Source organism: Panthera tigris, chromosome A1 (genome assembly GCF_018350195.1).
Source record: "Panthera tigris isolate Pti1 chromosome A1, P.tigris_Pti1_mat1.1, whole genome shotgun sequence".
In the NCBI taxonomy this organism is placed as follows: Eukaryota; Metazoa; Chordata; class Mammalia; order Carnivora; family Felidae; genus Panthera; species Panthera tigris.
This window is the reverse complement of record NC_056660.1, coordinates 18,906,947-18,925,129: the sequence shown is the minus strand read 5'-3', so window position 1 is coordinate 18,925,129 and position 18,183 is coordinate 18,906,947. Positions and strand designations below refer to the sequence as shown.

Sequence of the window (18,183 nt, the reverse complement as noted above, 5' to 3'; positions counted from 1 at the left end):
CAAACGTTAAAAAAAATTTTTTTTTAAAAATTAAAAAAAAAAACAACCAACTCTTTGGTTTTATTGATATATAAACACACAGGCACAATATATATACATGTATACACATATATACATATACATATATATTTTTTCGTCTCTATGCCATTTATTTCTTCTCTGATAGTTTTTATTTCCTACTTTCTACTCACCTTGGGCTTTTTAAAATCTTTTCCTAGTTTCTTTTAGGTGTAAGGATATATGCTTCTCTTGTTTCTTGAGGTAGATTTATATTGTTACTCCTTTCCCTCTTAGTACTGCTTTTGCTGTGCCCCTAAGATTTTTTTTATCATTGTTTTATCTTCACTCTTCTTCATTCTTTTTTTTTTCTCTCTCTCTCTGATTAGATGAATTGCACTGCCCTGTATTTGAATTCACTGATTGTTTCTTCTATTTGGGTGGTGGGGGTCCAAAGTTACAAATTTCTAGCTATAAAATAAACAGGTTATAGAGATGTACTATACAGCATGGTGACTCCAGTTAATAATACTGTATTGCATGTTTGAAAGTTGCTAGGAGAGTAAATCTTAAAAGTCTTCATCACAAGAAAAAATTCTCTAAGGTGACACATGTTAACTAGACTTACTATGGTGATCATTTTGTAATATATACAATAACAAATTATTAGTTGTGCACTTGAAACTAATATAATGTATGTCAATTACACCTTAATAAAAAAAGTTGTTAAAGGATTAACAGCAAGAAAAGTCATTCTGATGATGTGCTCCACTTTCAAGAAACGTTTGTGAACATAATTTAGGCATATTCTTGTTTCTGCCCTACCAAATAGCAACTAGGGACTGGCCTTGCCATTGAAATTCTCATTGTTTGGGCATTTCTTTCCATTAAATCTGTATCCTTTCATCAACCGTTACCTGGACCCACCTCCCCATCCATATACTCTCATGCCTGTCTGTCTCTCTTCCCAGATTTATTCAGCACTTTCCAGAATTGCAGAGAAATTGGGAAAGAAGCAAGGATATTAGTCATCATTGCTGCTTCTATTTCCAGTAAATATGTACCTGTGTACACACACACACACACACACACACACACACTGGAGGCTGGCTTATAGGTTACACTGTGGTAACTCAAAGCCGTTGCTTCAGTTTCTGTCACCTCTCTTCGGGATTTGGGATGTGTGATTTACTTTTCGTGTCTGAAATTCCTTTCAGGAAAGAGCATGATTTCCTTCCACGTCATCTGACTTTATTTTTTGTGTATTTTTTTCCCTTTGGCAGACATAACAACACTCCAGTGTCCTCTTTGGTGTCCTCTGGCCACAATATCAATGATAGGTGAGTTGATTTTCTGTCATCTGGGTGGGAAAACCACTTGGAAGCATCAGTGGCATTAGGGCTTGTTCATGATAGCTTGTCAGCTTCTGTATGTCATTTTTTTTCTGCTTTGGATCTAAATAGAAAAAGAAGGAACAGATCAAAGAGGGAGAACATTTATTATGGGTCTGTTTGTGAGCGTTGGGGATTAGCAGTCAAAACACTTGGGAAACTGGGGGACCTAGGTGGCTCAATCGGTTGAGTGTCCGACTTCGGCCCAGGTCACGAACTTGCGGTTCCTGAGTTCAAGCCCCTCGTCGGGCTCTGTGTTGACAGCTCGGAGCCTGGAGCTTCCTTCAGATTCTGTGTCTCCCTCTCCCTCTCCGCCCCTCCACTGCTTGCACTCTGTCTCTCAAAAATAAAAAAGATAAAAAAAATTTTAAAACAGTTGGGAAATTATCACAGTGTTTGTATATGACATTCTACTTGTGTGGAACAAGGGAGGAGAGACTACTACTGGGAAGCAAATAGGCAAAAGCAGTGGACAGGGAGCAGAGGCACCCTCAGCAGAAAATAAAGGAGCTAAGAGACCTAAGGTCTTTCCATCACCCTTCAGAGCTCTGCTACTTGTGAGGCTAGTTGTTCTAAACCCAAACTCACCATCATATTGGATGGAGCCCCTGCCCTGGCCTGAAGTTACTTGCCCATACTGGAAGAGCAAGAAAAACTTCATGAAGCATGAAAATATAGTTGAATTTGAAATAAATGTAAGCACAAAAGGCACATAAACACTGGGGTTCAGTTCAGTAGTAAAGAAATGTTTTTAAATCTTTATCCATGAATGATTCTTGTACAAGCTTAAGAATTTCATTTCTACCATATAAAGCTGCATTTCTGGGGGGAAATGAAATACTTCTTTCCAGATAACCAAATTACATAAGAATTTTTGAGGGTTCAACCACATTATCAAGTGTAGATAAATTGTAGCTAATTTGAATGAAAAAAAGTAAGTAAGGGATCACATGGTGTTTGATCAGATACATTTTATCCTTTAGTTCTGATTGGAATGAATTGACATCAATAACTGATAAGGAAGTCACCAGTAAAAGGTGGTGTGTGTGTGTGTGTGTGTGTGTGTGTGTGTGTGTGTGTGTACAGTATATGTATATGTAAAAATACAAGATATTCAGTGCAGAGTTTCTTGGACACTCTTTCTAAAGTGTTGGCAATATCAACTTCTGTATATAACATTTTTTTTATCTAATTGGATAGAGGAGGAACAGGCCCTCCTGTCTTGAGTTACCAGCAGCCAAAACTCTTGGGAAAGCTGTCAGATTGCTGTATATGAGATTCTACTAGATTGGGCTGTATTCATTTGCCAGGGATGCTGTAATAAAATATCATAAAACGGAATAGTTTAAACAACAGAAGTTTATTGTCTCAGTCTTAGAGGCTACAAGTTGATATCAGGATGTCAGCAGGGTTGTTTCCTTCTGAGAGCTGTGAGAAAGAATCTAGTCCATACCTCTCTCCTAGCTTCTGGTGATTGCTGTCAATCTTTGCTGTTCTGTGGTATGTAGCATCATGGCTCCAGTTACTTCCTTAATCTCTGCATGGGTGAAGTATGTGTGTCTGTGTCTAAATTTTTCCTTTGACTATCCAGTCAGACTGGATTAGGAGCCCCCCAAACCAGTTTGACTATATCTTAATAACATCTTCAGCAACCCTATTTCCAACAAAGTCACATTCTGAGTTCCAGGAGATAGGATTTCAACATTTCAGTTTTGATGGGACTGTATCCAACTTATAATATGTGACAAGTGAGGAGAGACTCCTATCTGGAGCAAGGAGAATGATGGCAGTGGACTGGAATCTGCCCCATACCCTCCAGAGCTCTGCCACTATGTGAAGTGACCCTCAAACTCAATCCCACTACTATAGTGGATACAGCCACTGCCTCAGTCCTGTAGGGCTTGACCCAGTCTGAGAAGCAGGAGAGATGACCATGATGGGTGAAAGTAAGGAGGTGATGGAAGGACTTGAGAATCAGGCATTTAGATGGAGTAAGAGGGATGTGTACTTAATAAACTGAAGTTAAAGTGAAATAAATGCCACCACAAAAGGCTGTTAGTTATTGGGATTAGGGAAAAGTAAAGACCATTACTTAAACCTTGATGCTTACTATTTTCACAGTCCTAAGATATTAGTTACCACCATACAAAGTCTCATTTCTTCTTTTCAATTTTTCAATTCCAGTATAGTGTTATATTAGTTTCAGGTATACAATATAGTGATTCAACAATTCTGTAAATTATTCAGTGCTCCTCATGATGAGTGTACTCTTAATCCCCTTTACCCCCCACCTACCTCCCCTCTGGCCTAGTTAGGAATCTGGTTTAGGAGTCTGATTATTTTTTTTGTCTCATTTTTCTTTGTTGGTTTGTTTTGTTTCTTGAATTTTTACATATGAGTGAAATCGTAGGGTATTTGTCTTTCTCTGACTTGTTTTGCTTAGCATTATGCCATCTAGATCCATCCATGTTGCAAATGGCGAGATTTCATTATTTTCTATTGCTGAGTAATATTCCATTGTGTATATATACCACACCTTCTTCATTCATTCAACTATCAATAGATACTTGGTTTTAGCCATTCTGACAGATGTGAGGTGATATCTCATTGTGGCTTTGATTTGCATTTCCCTAATGATTAATGATGTTAAGTATCTTTTCACATGTCTGTTGGCCATTTGGATATCTTCTTTGGGGAAATGTTTGTTCATGTCTTCTGCCTATATTTTAATTGGATTATTTGGTTTTTGGTGTTGAGATGTATAAGTTCTTCACATATTGGATGGAGCCCCTGCCCTAGGCCTGAAGTTACTTGACCATATTTGATACTAACCCTTTATCAGATATGTCACTTGCAAACATCTTCTCCCATTTAGTAGGTTGTCTTTTAGTTTTGTCGATTGTTTCCTTCACTGTGCAGAAGCTTTTTATTTTGGTGTGATCCCAATAGTTTATACTTCTTTTGTTTTCCTTGCCTCAGGGAAATATCTAAATAGATGGGGCTACAGCTAATACCAGAAATTACTGCCTGTGCTCTTTTCTAGGATTTTTATGGTTCCAGGTCTCACATTTAGGTTTTTAATCTATTTTAAGCTTATTTTTGTGTATGGAATAACAAAGTTATTCAGTTTCATTCTTTTGCAGGTAACTGTCAAATTTTCCAAACACCATTTCTTAAAAAGACTGTCTCTTTTCTCATTGGATATTCTTGCCTCCTTGTTGAAAATTAATTTGACTGTATTATCGTGGGCTTATTTCTGCCCTCTTGATTCTGTTCTACTGACCTATGTATCTGTCTTTATGCCAGTACCATATTTTCTTGATTACTACAGCTTTGTAGTATATCTTGAAATCTGGGATTGTGATACCTTTAGTTTTATTCTTTTTCAAGATTGCTTTGGCTACTCAGGGGTCTTTTGTGATTCCATATACATTTTAGGGTTCTTTTTTCTAGTTCTGTGAAGAATGTTGGTAATTTCATGGAGATTGCACTGGATCTGTGGGTTGCTTTGGGTAGAAATTTTAACAGTATTCTCCCAATCCATGAGCATGGAGAATTTTTCTGTTTGTTTTTGTCATCTTCAGTCTCTTTCATCAGGTGTTTCATAGTTTTCAGAGTACAGGTCTTCTATCTCCTTGGTTAAGTTCATTCCCAGGTATTTTATTTTATTATTTTTGGTGCAGTTGTAAATGGGACTGTTTTCTTAATATCTCTTCCTGCTACTTTCTTAATTTTCTTTTTTACAGGTTTTATTTATTTTTGAGAGAGGGAGAGACAGAGTGTGAGCGGGGAAGGGGCAGAAAAAGAGGGAGATACAGAATGCTCAGGCTCTGAGCTGTCAGCACAAAACTCATTGTGGGTCTTTGAACCCACAAACCTGGGGATCATGACCTGAGCTGAAGTTGGTCACTTAACTGACTGAGCCACCCAGGTGCCCCTCTTAATTTCCTTTTTGATTTTATTTTGGCTGACCTGTTTATTGTTTAGTAGCATATTATTTAACCTCCATGTATTTGTGTTCTTTCCAGTTTTCTTCTTGTGGTTGATGTGCTAGTTTCATAGTGCTGTGGTCAAAAATGCATAGTATGCATTCAGTGTTTTTTACTTTGTTGAGACTTGTTTTGTGGCCTAACCTGTGATTGATTCTGGAGACTGTTCTGTGTGTTATTGGGGAAAATGTGTATTCTGCTGTTTTAGGATGAAATGAAATGTTCTGAAAGATCTTTTAGATTCATCTGGACTAAAGCCACTGTTTCCTTATTTGATTTTCTGTTTAGATTATCTGTCCTTTGATGTAAGTGGGGTGGTGAAGTCTCCTACTTTTACTGAATTATTATCAATTAATTTATGTTTGTTATGAATTACTTTATGTATTTGGGTACTCCCATGTTGAATGCATACATATTTACAATTGTTATATCTTCTTGTTGAATTGTTCCCTTCATGATTATAGTAATGTCTTTCTTTGTCTCTTTTCAGTCTTTGTTTTAACATCTATTATGTCTAATATAAGTATTATCACCCCAGCTTTCTTTCCACTTTCATTTGTATGACAAATGCTTTCCATCCCTATACTTTGAATTTACATGTGTCTTTAGTTCTGACATGTGTCTCTTGTAGGCAACCAATAAATGAGTCTTGCTTTTTTTATCCATTCCATCACCCTATGTCTTTTGACAGGAGCATTTAGTCTGTTTACATTCAAAGTAATTATTGATACGTATGTACTTAACTACCGTTTTGTTACTTTATAGTGGTTTTATTGTTCTATTCGTTTCTTCTCTTCCTTTTCCTCTCATGGTTAGTTGGATTTCTTTAGTGATACACCTGGATTCCTTTCTCTTTATTTTTTGCATATCTATTACTGGTTTTTGTTTGTGGCTCCATTAGGTTTATATATAACATCTTATACATATAGCAGTCTATATTAAGTTGATGGCTGCTTAAATTTGAACCCATTCTAAAAGCACTAAATTTTTACTCTTCCCCCACATTGTAGATATATGGTGTCATACTTTTCATCTTTTATTTTGTGAATCCCTTGGCTGATTTTTATAGATGTACTTAATTTTACTGTGTTTGTGCTTCCTACTTGTCTTATTCCTGCTTATGATCTCTTTTTGTTTCACTCAGAGTCCCCTTTAAATTTCTTGTAGGGTTGGTTTAGTGATGTAGAATTTGTTTAACCTTTTGTTTGGGAGACTCTTGATTTCTCCTTCCATTCTGAATGATGGCCTTAATGGATAGAGTATTCTTGCTTGCAAGTTTTTTTCTTTCAGCACTAATATATCAGCCATTCCCTTCTAACCTACAAAATTTATGTTGAAAAATCAGTTAATAGCCTTATGGGGTTTCTTTCGTATATAACTGTTTGATTTTTCTTTTGCTTCTTTATAAATTCTCCCTTATCACTACTTTTTGGCATTTTAATTACTATGTGTCTTGGTGTGGACCTCCTTGGGTTGATTTTGTTGGGGGTTCTCTCTGCCTCCTGGATCTGGATTTTAGTTTCCTTCTCCAGGTTAGGAAATTTTCCTACTATTATTTGTTCAAATAGATTTTCTGCCCCCTTTTGTCTCTCTTCTACTTTTGGGATTCCTATAATGCAAATGTTATTATGCTTGATGATGGCACTGTTTCCCTTAATATATTCTCCTTTTTTTATTGTTTGTTTTTCCTCTCTCATGTTCAGCTTGATTGCTTTGTATCACTCTCTCATCCAGGTTGCTGATCCACTCTTCTTCTTCTAGTACTTATTTCCTCTAGTGGTTTTTTTGGTTTTTTTTTTTTTTTTTTTTTTTTTTTTTTTTTTTTTTTTTTTTTTTAGTGAGTGTGTGAGTGGGGGAGAAAGGGAGAGAGAAAGAGAATCCCAAGCAGACTCCATGCTCAGTGTGGCGTCTAATGCAGGGCCCAATCCCATGACCTTGGGATCATGACCTGAGCTGAAATAAAGGGTCAGATGCTTAACTGACTGAGCCACTCAGGTGCCCCTCCCTCTAGTGTACTTTTAACTTCAGTTATTGAATTTTTCATTCCGATTGGTTCTTTTTTAAAATTTATTTATTTTGAGAGAAAGAGAATGAGCATGGGAGGGACAGAGAGAGAGGGAACAGAGGATCCCAAGTGGGCTCTGTGCTGACAGCAGTGAGCCCAATGCGGGGCTCAAACTCACAAACCATGACATTGTGACCTGAGCTGAAGTCAGACACTTAACCAACTGAGCCACCCAGATGCCCCCGATTGGTTCCTTTTTATGGTTTCTTTCTCTTTCTTGAAGGTCTCTCTGAAGTCCTATCTCTTTTCTCAAGTTCAATGAGTATCTTTATTACCATTACTTTAAATTCTCTTAGGCATGTGACTTATCTCTATTTTATTTAGCTCTATTGCAGTGATTTTTGTCCTTTTTTTTTTCATTTGGGACATATTCTTCTCTCTCCTCATTTGTTTCACTCTCCGAGTCTGTTTCTGTGTTGAGAAAGTAGCTACATCTCTTGCTCTTGAAAGAAGAGGTCCTGTCGTGTGCTGCAGTGGTGTCCCCTGTTCACCAGAACCTGGCACTTCAGGGGTGTCTTCTGTGTGTTACATGTGCCCTAGTGTTGTGACTGAGCTGTGTTTGCCTTCAGCCTAGTCATTTGCAATGGCTCTATTTGCCTATTGTGGGCAGGGTATATTACTTGTGTTGTTAGTAAGCCAGTCTGTGGCCACCATGGGCTTCAGGGGATCAGACCAGGCATTTGCCAGAGTTGCTGTAGCACCAAACTGCAGAGCACTCTGCCTTGTTGTTCCCTGAGAAGCTTTTGTTGGTGGGCAGGGCCTGCCCTGCCAGTGCACTTGAACTGGTGTGTGTGGTTATCTTTCCCTCTCCCCAGGGCAGGAGTCACTTTGTAGTGGTGGTCAGTGTCAGGGCTGCTTGCATACTGCTTGTGACACAGCTTTGGAGGGACTCCTGCTGAGGGTAGGTCTGCAGGAGAATGCGGGAGAGGGGTACTGGGTCCACAATGGTCCAGTGTGGGAAGGGACCTGCAGCCGCTCCTAGAAAACTCTTGTCCAGTCTGAGAGGGTGGGGGAGCATCAGCAGGAGAATGTGGGTGCATGGCACAGTTAGCAAGCTAGGTGGAGAGTGTTTGTGCTGCACTGGTTCCTGTAGGTATGCATGTAACTTGGCTGAGAGGTGGGGAAGGGAAATGGCACCTGCCAGCACTTTTGTTCCGGGAGAAGTTTCCCAAAGGTCCCTCTCCCTTGAGCACATGCTCTGAGATGAGTAAGTAAATCTTCCTGTATACCCCAAGTGTTTTACAAACTGCTATGTTTGCGCTCTATCTTGGGAAGCTGTTGGTTGTGCTGTCTCTTTAAGGGCAGGTACTTATTTCATATTGCCTTCCAGCTCTCCCAGAGCCAAGCCCACTGATTTTTAAAGTTCCAGGTGTTAAGTCCTACTGATTCTAAGAACTAGTAAGGTTGATACACCCTCCCCCCCCCCACCAGGTTTTTAAAGCCTAATGTTCTGGATTTGACTTTCCTGTATATGTTTCCCATGCCTGGGTGCATGGTGTGAAGTCTTCTCTACCTTCTATGTGCCCACAGCATCCCTCCCTCCCATGAGGAGTCCTATGGGTCCATTTAGCTCCTGACTGTGTCTCTGACCTTCTTACCCTCTTTGATGTGGCCTATTCCCTACATTTACGAATGAAGAGTCTCCTCTGTCAGTCTTGGGTTAATTTTTGGGCTATTTATACTGATATGGGTGTTATCTAGGTGTATCTATGGAATGAGGTGAGCTCAGGATCCTTGTTTTCCACCATCTTGCCCAGAAGTCTAACACCTTATTTCTAATAAAAAATTATATACCAGGTTCAATTTACTGATATCTACATGAATGTTTAAAGATCAAACAGTTCATAAAAATAGAATAATTAGTTATTTGAACAAAAAAAAAATAAGTGTAGAATTATATGTGGTATCTGATCATGTACCTTTTCAATCCTTTAGCCCAAACCCTAATGAATTGACATCAGAAACCTATGAGGAAGACAACAATGAAATGTGAGCTTAAAAGGCATAAAGATATGTGTATATATATAAGTAAATAATATATACACACAAACATATACATGCTCCTGTCAACACGAACACACAACACTCATACACCTGCACACACACAGATATATAACACAAAGAAATAGAATTTGTGAAATTCACCCTGAGGAATATCCAAAGCAATACAAAGTGTCTGACACTTTTTCTAAGTCTTCTCACATTAACATTGTAGATAACTATTATTTTCAGATTCACTTAAATAAAATAGGAGCAGGTCATGAAAGGGATGCTTCTTCCTCTAAGCATGTTTGTTAGCCTTAGTGGGTAGCAGCCAAACCCTTAGGAAATTACCAGATGGCCTGTATATGAAACTCTACTAGGGTGAGCCAAGAGAGGAGAGATTGGTATTTGGAACAAGGAAGAGTCTACAGGGGGCGGCACATTGAAGCCAGGAGGAAACAATGGAGATAATAGACTGATGTGTCCATGACTCTCAAGAGTTCTGCTACTGTATTAGGCTGAGACTCCATCCTAAACCTACTGTTATACTGGGGGGAAACCTCTACCTCAAGTCTTTAGTTACTTAGCCCTATCTGGGGGTCTGGAAAGACAGCCATGAAGCATGAAGAGTAAGCAGGGGATGGAGGAAATTGCCAATCATGCCATTAGTTGGAGACAAAGGGATATGTACTTATAAACCTATAAACTGAGGTCAAATTGAAAAATTCTACCACCAAAGGTAGTTACATATTGGGTTAGGGTAATGACTAAGAACACTTTACCTAAGTCTTGATGTGTTCACTATTCATGGGCCTAAGATAATCATTACCACCATATAAACCCTCATTTCTAATATGAAATGACACACCAAGTTCCAGATTGTTGATTTGCACTTGGACTGTTAAAACTCAACCAACTCATACTGTAGAATAATTGTAGCTATTTGAATGGAAAAAAGGAAATCTAGAATTACACATTGTGTCTGACTATGTACCTTTTTGATTCTTTAGCCATGCCCAGAATGAATTGATATTAGAAAACTATGAGGAATCCACCAATGAAATGTGAGATATGAATGCATAAATTTAAAATTGTATGTATAATCTCAACAAATACATAAAACAATAGAGAGATTAATATTTGTAAAAAACATTCTCGGGAGTATCCACAGCAATAGAGTATCTTCAATACTGCTCCTAAGTTCTCTCACTGTAGTATATGTAGGTAACTTCTTTTAAATTTAGTTAAATCTAAAAGAGGAGGGCCTAAGAGGAATGCTTCTTCCTCTGAATGGATTTGTTTCTCTTAGCAGGAGCCAAACCCTTAGATGAAAGTCAGGAGAAGAGGGAAGGGCCTCAGAATCAGGAATTTAAATGGATAAGAGGAATGGTTTCCTCCAAACTGAAGTTGAGTTTGAAATAAATTCTACTACAAAAGGCTGTTACGCACTGGGTTTAGAGTGATAGCAAAGAACTTCTTATAGATTGATGCATAAATTTTCATAGGCTTAAGGTAGTTATTAGCATCCCATATAAAGCCTCATTTCTTTCTGGGGGGGCTGTTCTCATTTCATTTTATTTTATTATTATTAATATAATTTATTGTTAAGTTAGCTAACCTACAGTGTACCCAGTGTGCTCTTAGTTTTGGGGATAGATTCCCATGATTTATTGCTTACATATAACACTCAGTGCTCATCCCAACAAGTGTCCTCCTCAATGCACATCACCCATTTCCCCCTCTTCTCTCCAGAATTGATAAAGAAGATGTGGTTTATATATACAATGGGATACTACTTAGCAATGAGAAAGAATGAAATCCTGCCATCTGCAACAACGTGGATAAAACTGGAGGGTATTACACTAAGTGAAATAAGCCAGTCAGAGAAAGACAGATATCATATGTTTTCACTCATATGTGGAACTTAAGAAACTTAACACAAGGTCATGGGGGAAGGGAAGGGGAAAAATAGTTTCAAACAGAGAGGGAGGCAAACCATAAAATTCTCTTAAATAAAGCCTCATTTCTTATCAAAAATGACCTACCAGGTTCAATTAGGTGATACATACATGAATTTTTAAGGAGTGACCAGTTCTTGAGTATAGAGCAGTTGTAGCTTTTTAAATGGAAAAAAGTCAGTCTAGTATTTATTACACATGGTGTCTGACTATGTACCTCTTTAATCTTTTAGCATAACCCCGACTGGATGGAAATCAGACAGTTATGAGGAAGTCGCCAGTAAAATGTGAGATATAAATGAGCAAAGATAAATATAGATTTATATATATATGTATATGCACCTATGTATGAATATACTTATATCAACACAGATGCACAAAGACATGTATGCAAACATAAATACAATGAATGAAAGGGATGAGGTTTCCAAATGCATTCTCAGGATCATCCATGACAATACAGTGTCTTTGAACGTTTCTGAATCTTCTCACTGTAGCACCTGTAGGTAACTTCCTGCCTTTTTTGGATCTATTTGGATCAAAGAGGAGCAGGTCATAAGAAGAATCCTTTCTCCACCTAGTAACTAGCTGCCAAAACCTTTTGGAGATTTCCAGGATGTCCATGTATGAGTCTTACAATAGGGTGAAGAAGTAACAGAATCCTACTTAAGACAAAGTAGGAGGTAGCAGTAGCCAGTGGACAGAGAAGCCCTCAGCAGGAAGAAAGGAGCTAATTGAAACTGGGTCTGTCCTGCATACTCCAGAACTCTGCTGCCATGTGAGACTAGTGCCCCAAACCCGCCACCATATTGGAGGGAGCCTCTCCCTCAGGTCTTTAGTTACTTAACCTGTCTGAGGGTCTGGAAAGACAGCCATGAAGCATGAAGAGTAAGCAGGGGATGGAGGAAATTGCCAATCATGCCATTAGTTGGAGTCAAAGGGATATGTACTTATAAACCTATAAACTGAGGTCAAATTGAAATAAATTCTACCACCAAAGGTAGTTACATATTGGGTTAGGGTAATGACTAAGAACACTTTACCTAAGTCTTGATGTGTTCACTATTCATGGGCCTAAGATAATCATTACCACCATATAAACCCTCATTTCTAATATGAAATGACACACCAAGTTCCAGATTATTGATTTGCACTTGGACTGGTAAAAACCAACTCATATTGTAGAATAATTGTAGCTATTTGAGTGGGAAAAAGGAAATCTAGAATTACACATTGTGTCTGACTATGTACCTTTTTGATTCTTTAGCCATGCCCAGAATGAATTGATATTAGAAAACTATGAGGAATCCACCAATGAAATGTGAGATATGAATGCATAAATTTAAAATTGTATGTATAATCTCAACACATACACACATAAAACAACAAAGAGAGATATGAGATTTTTAAAATTACAGGTGCATCCACGGGGTGTCTTTTTTATTTCTTTAAATTCAAGTTAGTTAATATATAGTGTAGTGTTTGTTTTAGGGGTAGAATTTAGTGCTTCATCCCTTACATATAACACCTTGCGCTCATCCCAACAAATGTCCTCCTTAATGCCTGTCACCCATTTAATCCATCCCCCCACCAGCTCCACTCCAGAAACCCTGTTTTTTTCTCTATATTTAGTTGTCTCTTAAGGTTTGCCTCTCTGTTTTTATCTTATTTTATTTTGCCTCTCCTTCCCCTATGTTCATCTGTTTTGTTTCTTAAATTCCACATATGAGTAAAATCATATGATTTTTGTCTTTCACTGACTGACTTCTTTCGCTTAGCATAGTGCACTCTAGTTCCATCCACGTCATTGCAAATGGAAGCTTTCATTCTTTTTGGTGACTAGGTAATATTCCAGTGTGTGTGTGTGTGTGTGTGTGTGTGTGTGTGTGTGTGTGTGTGTATGTATATATATACCGCATCTTCTTTAGTCATTCATCAGTTGATGGACATTTGGGCTCTTTCCATATTTTGGCTATTGTTGATAGTGCTGCTATAAACATGGGGGTGCATGTGCCCCTTCAAATGAGCATTTTTGTATCCTTGAATAAATATTGAGTAGTACAATTGTTGGGTTGTAGGGTAGTCTATTTTTAATTTTTTGGGGAACATCCATACTGTTTTCCAGAGTGGCTGCACCAGTTTACATTCCCACCGGGAGTCCAAAAGTCTTCCCCTTTCTCTGCATCCTTGCCCACATTTGTTGTTTCCTGAGTCATTAATTTTAGGCATTCTGACAGGTGCAAGGTGGTACCTCATTGTGGTTTTGATTTGTATTTCCCTGATGATGAGTGATGTTGAACATCATGTGTCTGTTAGCCATCTGGATGTCTTCTTTGGAAAAGAGTCTGCTCATGTCTTATGCCTACGTGTGAACTGGGTTATTTGTTTTTTTTCATGTTGAGTTTGATATATTCTTTATAGATTGTGAATACTAACACTTTATCAGAAGATTTACAAAAATCTTCTCCTATTCCATCAATTGCCTTATAGTTTGTTAATTGTTTCCTTCCATTGTGCAGAAGCTTTTCATCTGGATGAGGTTCTAATAGTTCATTTTGCTTTTGCTTCCATTGCCTCGGGAGACATGTCTAAGAAATTGCTGCCACTGAGGTCAAAGAGGTTGCTGCCTGCTATCTCTTCTAGGATTTTTTATGGTCTTACCTTTAGGTATTTCATCCATTTTGAGTTTATTTTTGTGTGGTGTAAGAAAGTGGTCCGTTTTCATTCTTCTGCCTGTTGCTGTCCAGTTTTCCCATTCTTCAACTATTTGTTGAAGAGACCATCTTTTTTTCCATTGGATATTCTTTCCTGCTTTGAGATTAGTTGGCCAGACATTTGAGGGTCCATTTCTGGGTTCTCTATTCTATTCCATTGATTGTTTTTGTGCCAGTATCTTGTTAGTATCTTGTTGAGAATTTTTGCATCAGTGTTCATCAGGGATATTGGTCCGTGATTCTCCTTTTTAGTGGGGTCTTTGTCTAGTTTTGGAATCAAGGTAATGCTGGCCTCGTAGAATAAGCTTGGAAGTTTTCCTTCTATTTCTATTTTTTTAAATAGTTTGAGAAGATTAGGTATTAATTCTTCTTTAATGTTTGGTAAAATTCTCCTGGGAAGCTATCTGACCCTGTTTGTTCAGAGATTTTTGATTACTGATTCAATTTCTTTTCTACTTACGGATCAATTCAAGTTTTCTATTTCTTTCTATTTCAGTTTTGATAGTTTATATGTTTCTAGGAATTTATCCATTTCTTGCTCATTGCCCAATTTGTTGGCATATCTTGCTCATAATATTCTCTTATAGTTGTTTGCATTTCTGTGGTGTTAGTTGTGATCTCTCCTCTTTAATTCTTATTTTTTATCTATTTTGTTTTTTTCTTTTTTATTCTTGAGACATCTGGCTAGGGGTTTACCAATTTTGTTAATTCTTTAAAAGAACCAGCTCCTAGTTTCACTGTTCTGGTCTACATTTTTTGTTTTTTTCCGATATCATTGAGTTCTGCTCTAATCTTCATTATTTCCTTTCTTGTGCTGATTTAGGGGTTTATTTGCTTTTGTTTTTCCAGCCCTTTTAGGTGTAATGTTAGGTTGTGTATTTGAGACATTCATTTCTTCTTTAGGAAGGCCTAGATTGCTATATACTTCCCTCTTCTGACTGCCTTTCCTGCACCACAAAGATTTTGGACTGTCGTATTTTCATTTTCATTGGCTTCCATGTACTTTTTAATTTCCTCTTTAATTTCTTAGTTAGCCCATTCATTTTTTAATAGGATGTTCTTTAATCTCCAAGTACTCATGTTGTTTCCATATTTTTTCTTGTGGTTGATTTCAAATTCTGTACCACTGTGGTCTGAAAATGTGTGGTATGGGCTTGATCTTTTTGTACTTTTTGAGAGCTGATTTGTGACCCAATACATGATATATTCTGGAGAATGTTCCATGTTTTCTTGAAAAGAATGTGTATTCTCCTGCTTTAAGTTGAAATATTCTGAATATATCTGTTAAGTCAATCTGTTCCAGTGTGTCATTCAAAGATGTGGTTTCCTTGTTGACTTTCTGCTTAGATGACCTGTCCATTGTTGTAAGTGGGGTGTTAAAGTCCCCTAATAATATTGTATTATTATCAATGAGTTTATGTTTGTTATTAATTGATTTATATATTTGGGTTCTTTCAAGTTAGGGACATAAATATTTATAATTGTTAGATCTTCCTGATGGATAGACCCCTTAATTATGATTAGGGTAGACCTATTCTTCATTTCATGTTAGCCTTTGGTTTCAAATATAGTTTGTCTGATATAAGTAGGGCTACTCCAGCTTTCTTTTGACCTCAATTAGCCTGATCTATGGTTCTCCATCCCCTCACTTTCACTTTTAAAAGGCACTTTTAGACCTAAAGGTGCCTTTAGATCTAAAATGGGTGTCTTGTAGGCAGCATAGAGATGTATCTGGTTTTGTTTTTTTTTTAATCCATTCTGATACTCAATGTCTTTTAATTGGAGCATTTAGTCCATTTACATTCAGAGTGATTATTGAAAGATATGAATTTAGTGCCATTGTGTTGCCTGTGGAGTTGGTGTCTCTGGGCATTTTTAGTCTTTGTTGCTTTTGGTGTTTTGTTTTGTTTTTCTCCACTCAAAGAGTTCCCATTCAAATTTCTTGTAGGGCTGGATTGGGGGTCATGAACTCCTTAGATTTTGTTTGTTTGGGAAACTCTTTATCTCTCCTTTTATTCTGAATGACAGCCTTGCTGGATAAAGTATTCTTGGCTGCATATTTTTCCCATTTAGCATGTTTAATGTATCCTGCCACTCTTTTCTGACCTGCCAAGTTTCTGTGGGCAGATATGCTGCAAACCTGATTTGTCTTCCCTTGTAGGTTAAGGACTTTTCTTCCTTTGCTGCTTTCATAATTCCTTCCTTGTCTGTGTATTTTGTGAATTTGACTATGGTATTCCTTGGCGATGGTTGGCTTTTGCTGAATTTAATGGGGATTCTCTGTGCTTCTTGGATTTAGATGTATGTCCTCCATATTAGGGAAGTTTTCAGCTATAATTTGCTCACATAAACCTTCTGCCCCCTTTTCTCTTTCTTCATCTCTGAGATTCCTATGATACAAATGTTATTCCTCTTTAATAAGTCACTGAGTTCTCTAAGTCTTGTATTATGATCTTTTGTCTTTGTTTCCCTCTACTTTTCAGCTTCATTATTTTCCATAATTTTATCTCCTATATCACTGATTCGCTGCTCTGCTCTATCCAGCCTCGTTATCATGGCATCCATTTGAAATTGCACCTTGGTTACAGCATTTTTAATTTGGGGCTGACAAGATTTTAGTTTAGGAATTCTCTGCTGTCTTCTATGCTTTCTTCAACCCCAGCTGGTATCCTTTTAATTGTGGTTTTAAGTTCTAGTTGAGACATCTTACTTAATATCTGCTTTGATTAAATCTCTGACCATGAGTTCTACTGCCTGTTCCTTCTTTTGGGGTGAGTTTCTCCATCTTGTCATTTTGTCCATAAAAGAAAAGAAAAAATAAAGAAAACAAACAAACAAAGAAAAAAAATTAAAAACAACAACCACCCTAGATCCTGGGTGTGCTTTGGGTGGCTTGTTAGGAGTCTAGACCCAAATTAAAACATAATATAATGAAATGAAATGAAATGAAAACAAACGATCAAATAAAAAGTAAGAGAATATGTATATATAAAAATGTATACATAAAAATGTAAAAAAAACAGTAAATTTTTTTTTAATTTTCTTTTTTTAATGTTTATTTATTTTTGAGAGAGACAGAGACAGAATGTGAGCGGGTTAGGGACAGAGAGAGAGGGAGACACAGAATCCGAAGCGGGCTCCAGGCTCTGAGCTGTCAGCACAGAGCCTGACGTGGGGCTAGAACTCACAAGCTGAGAGATCGTGACCTGAGCTGAAGTCGGAGGCTCAACCTACTGAGCCACCCAGGCACCCCAAAAAAAGTAAAAATTTTAAGATGAATTGAAAACAAATAAGAAAATGAATGAAAAAAGTAATAATAAAAACATAAAGAATAAAAGTAAAATGGAATTTAGATCCTATGTTTCCTAGATCTGTTTGCCCAGTAGACTTGGTGCAAGTGAGTTGTTGGTGCTGGTCTTCTGGAGGAGGAGCCTGCTGCACTAATTCTCAGGCTGACTTGTTTGAGCGGAAATTCGCCTCTAGGGTGCGAGGGGGAGGGGCTTGGTGTAAGTGGCTCTGACCTCCACTAGGTGGTGCTGTTTTGCTCCCTGAAGCCTTTTGGCTCTGAAGAGTGGATTGAAAATGGCAGCTCCCTGCTCTATAGCCCTGGAGCTAAATGCTTGCGCCACTTACTCTTCAGGGAAACCTCACAGAAGAGCAATTAATCACCCTTCTTGTGTCCCCGGTTTTCATCAGAACCCTGCATTCACCCTGCCTATGTCCAAGCTTTTTTATTCAGGCTTACAACTGAGTTTAAAACTCCCAAATTTTAGGGATCCCTGTGGGGGCAGACCCACAGTGTTCCTCTGGGGGAGGGTCTCGCCAGGTTTTTGCCAGCCTGTGCCAAAAAAGCAGTGGCATGAACATACCGCTGTTCAGAGCTCATGTCAGAGCAGACAGCTGGCACTCCTGTTTGCTGCCCTCTGCCAGAGCGAGTCCCCTCTCTTATGCCTGGAAACAGCACAGTATGTTGGCATGGCGTGTGTCTTTCTTGTGCCCCAAGGGATTCTCAGACCGCACTGTCACTCCTGGGATTCTGCTCCACTTCACCACTTGAGCACCTTTAAGCCGGGCACTTCTTCCATG

The 18,183-nt window shown here is 38.0% G+C and overlaps 1 protein-coding gene across 8 annotated transcripts in view; it reads left to right on the top strand.

Annotated features, from left to right (window-relative positions):
- Positions 1-18,183, top strand: part of LOC102955006 (phosphatidylinositol 3,4,5-trisphosphate 3-phosphatase TPTE2) — a 161,783-nt gene that overhangs the window by 33,199 nt on the left and 110,401 nt on the right. For 6 of the 8 annotated variants that reach the window (XR_006209651.1, XM_042961163.1, XM_042961104.1 and 3 more), the window contains 5 exons: positions 1,281-1,337; positions 9,378-9,431; positions 10,436-10,489; positions 11,617-11,670; positions 12,651-12,704. Coding sequence is in view for 7 of the 8 variants with exons in the window: in XM_042961163.1 (XP_042817097.1) it covers positions 1,281-1,337; positions 9,378-9,431; positions 10,436-10,489; positions 11,617-11,670; positions 12,651-12,704 (273 nt within the window). In the remaining variant the exon portion in view is untranslated. The remainder of the gene's footprint in view (positions 1-1,280; positions 1,338-9,377; positions 9,432-10,435; positions 10,490-11,616; positions 11,671-12,650; positions 12,705-18,183) is intronic. The other 2 variants (XM_042961318.1, XM_007097693.3) reach the window with 2 other exon arrangements.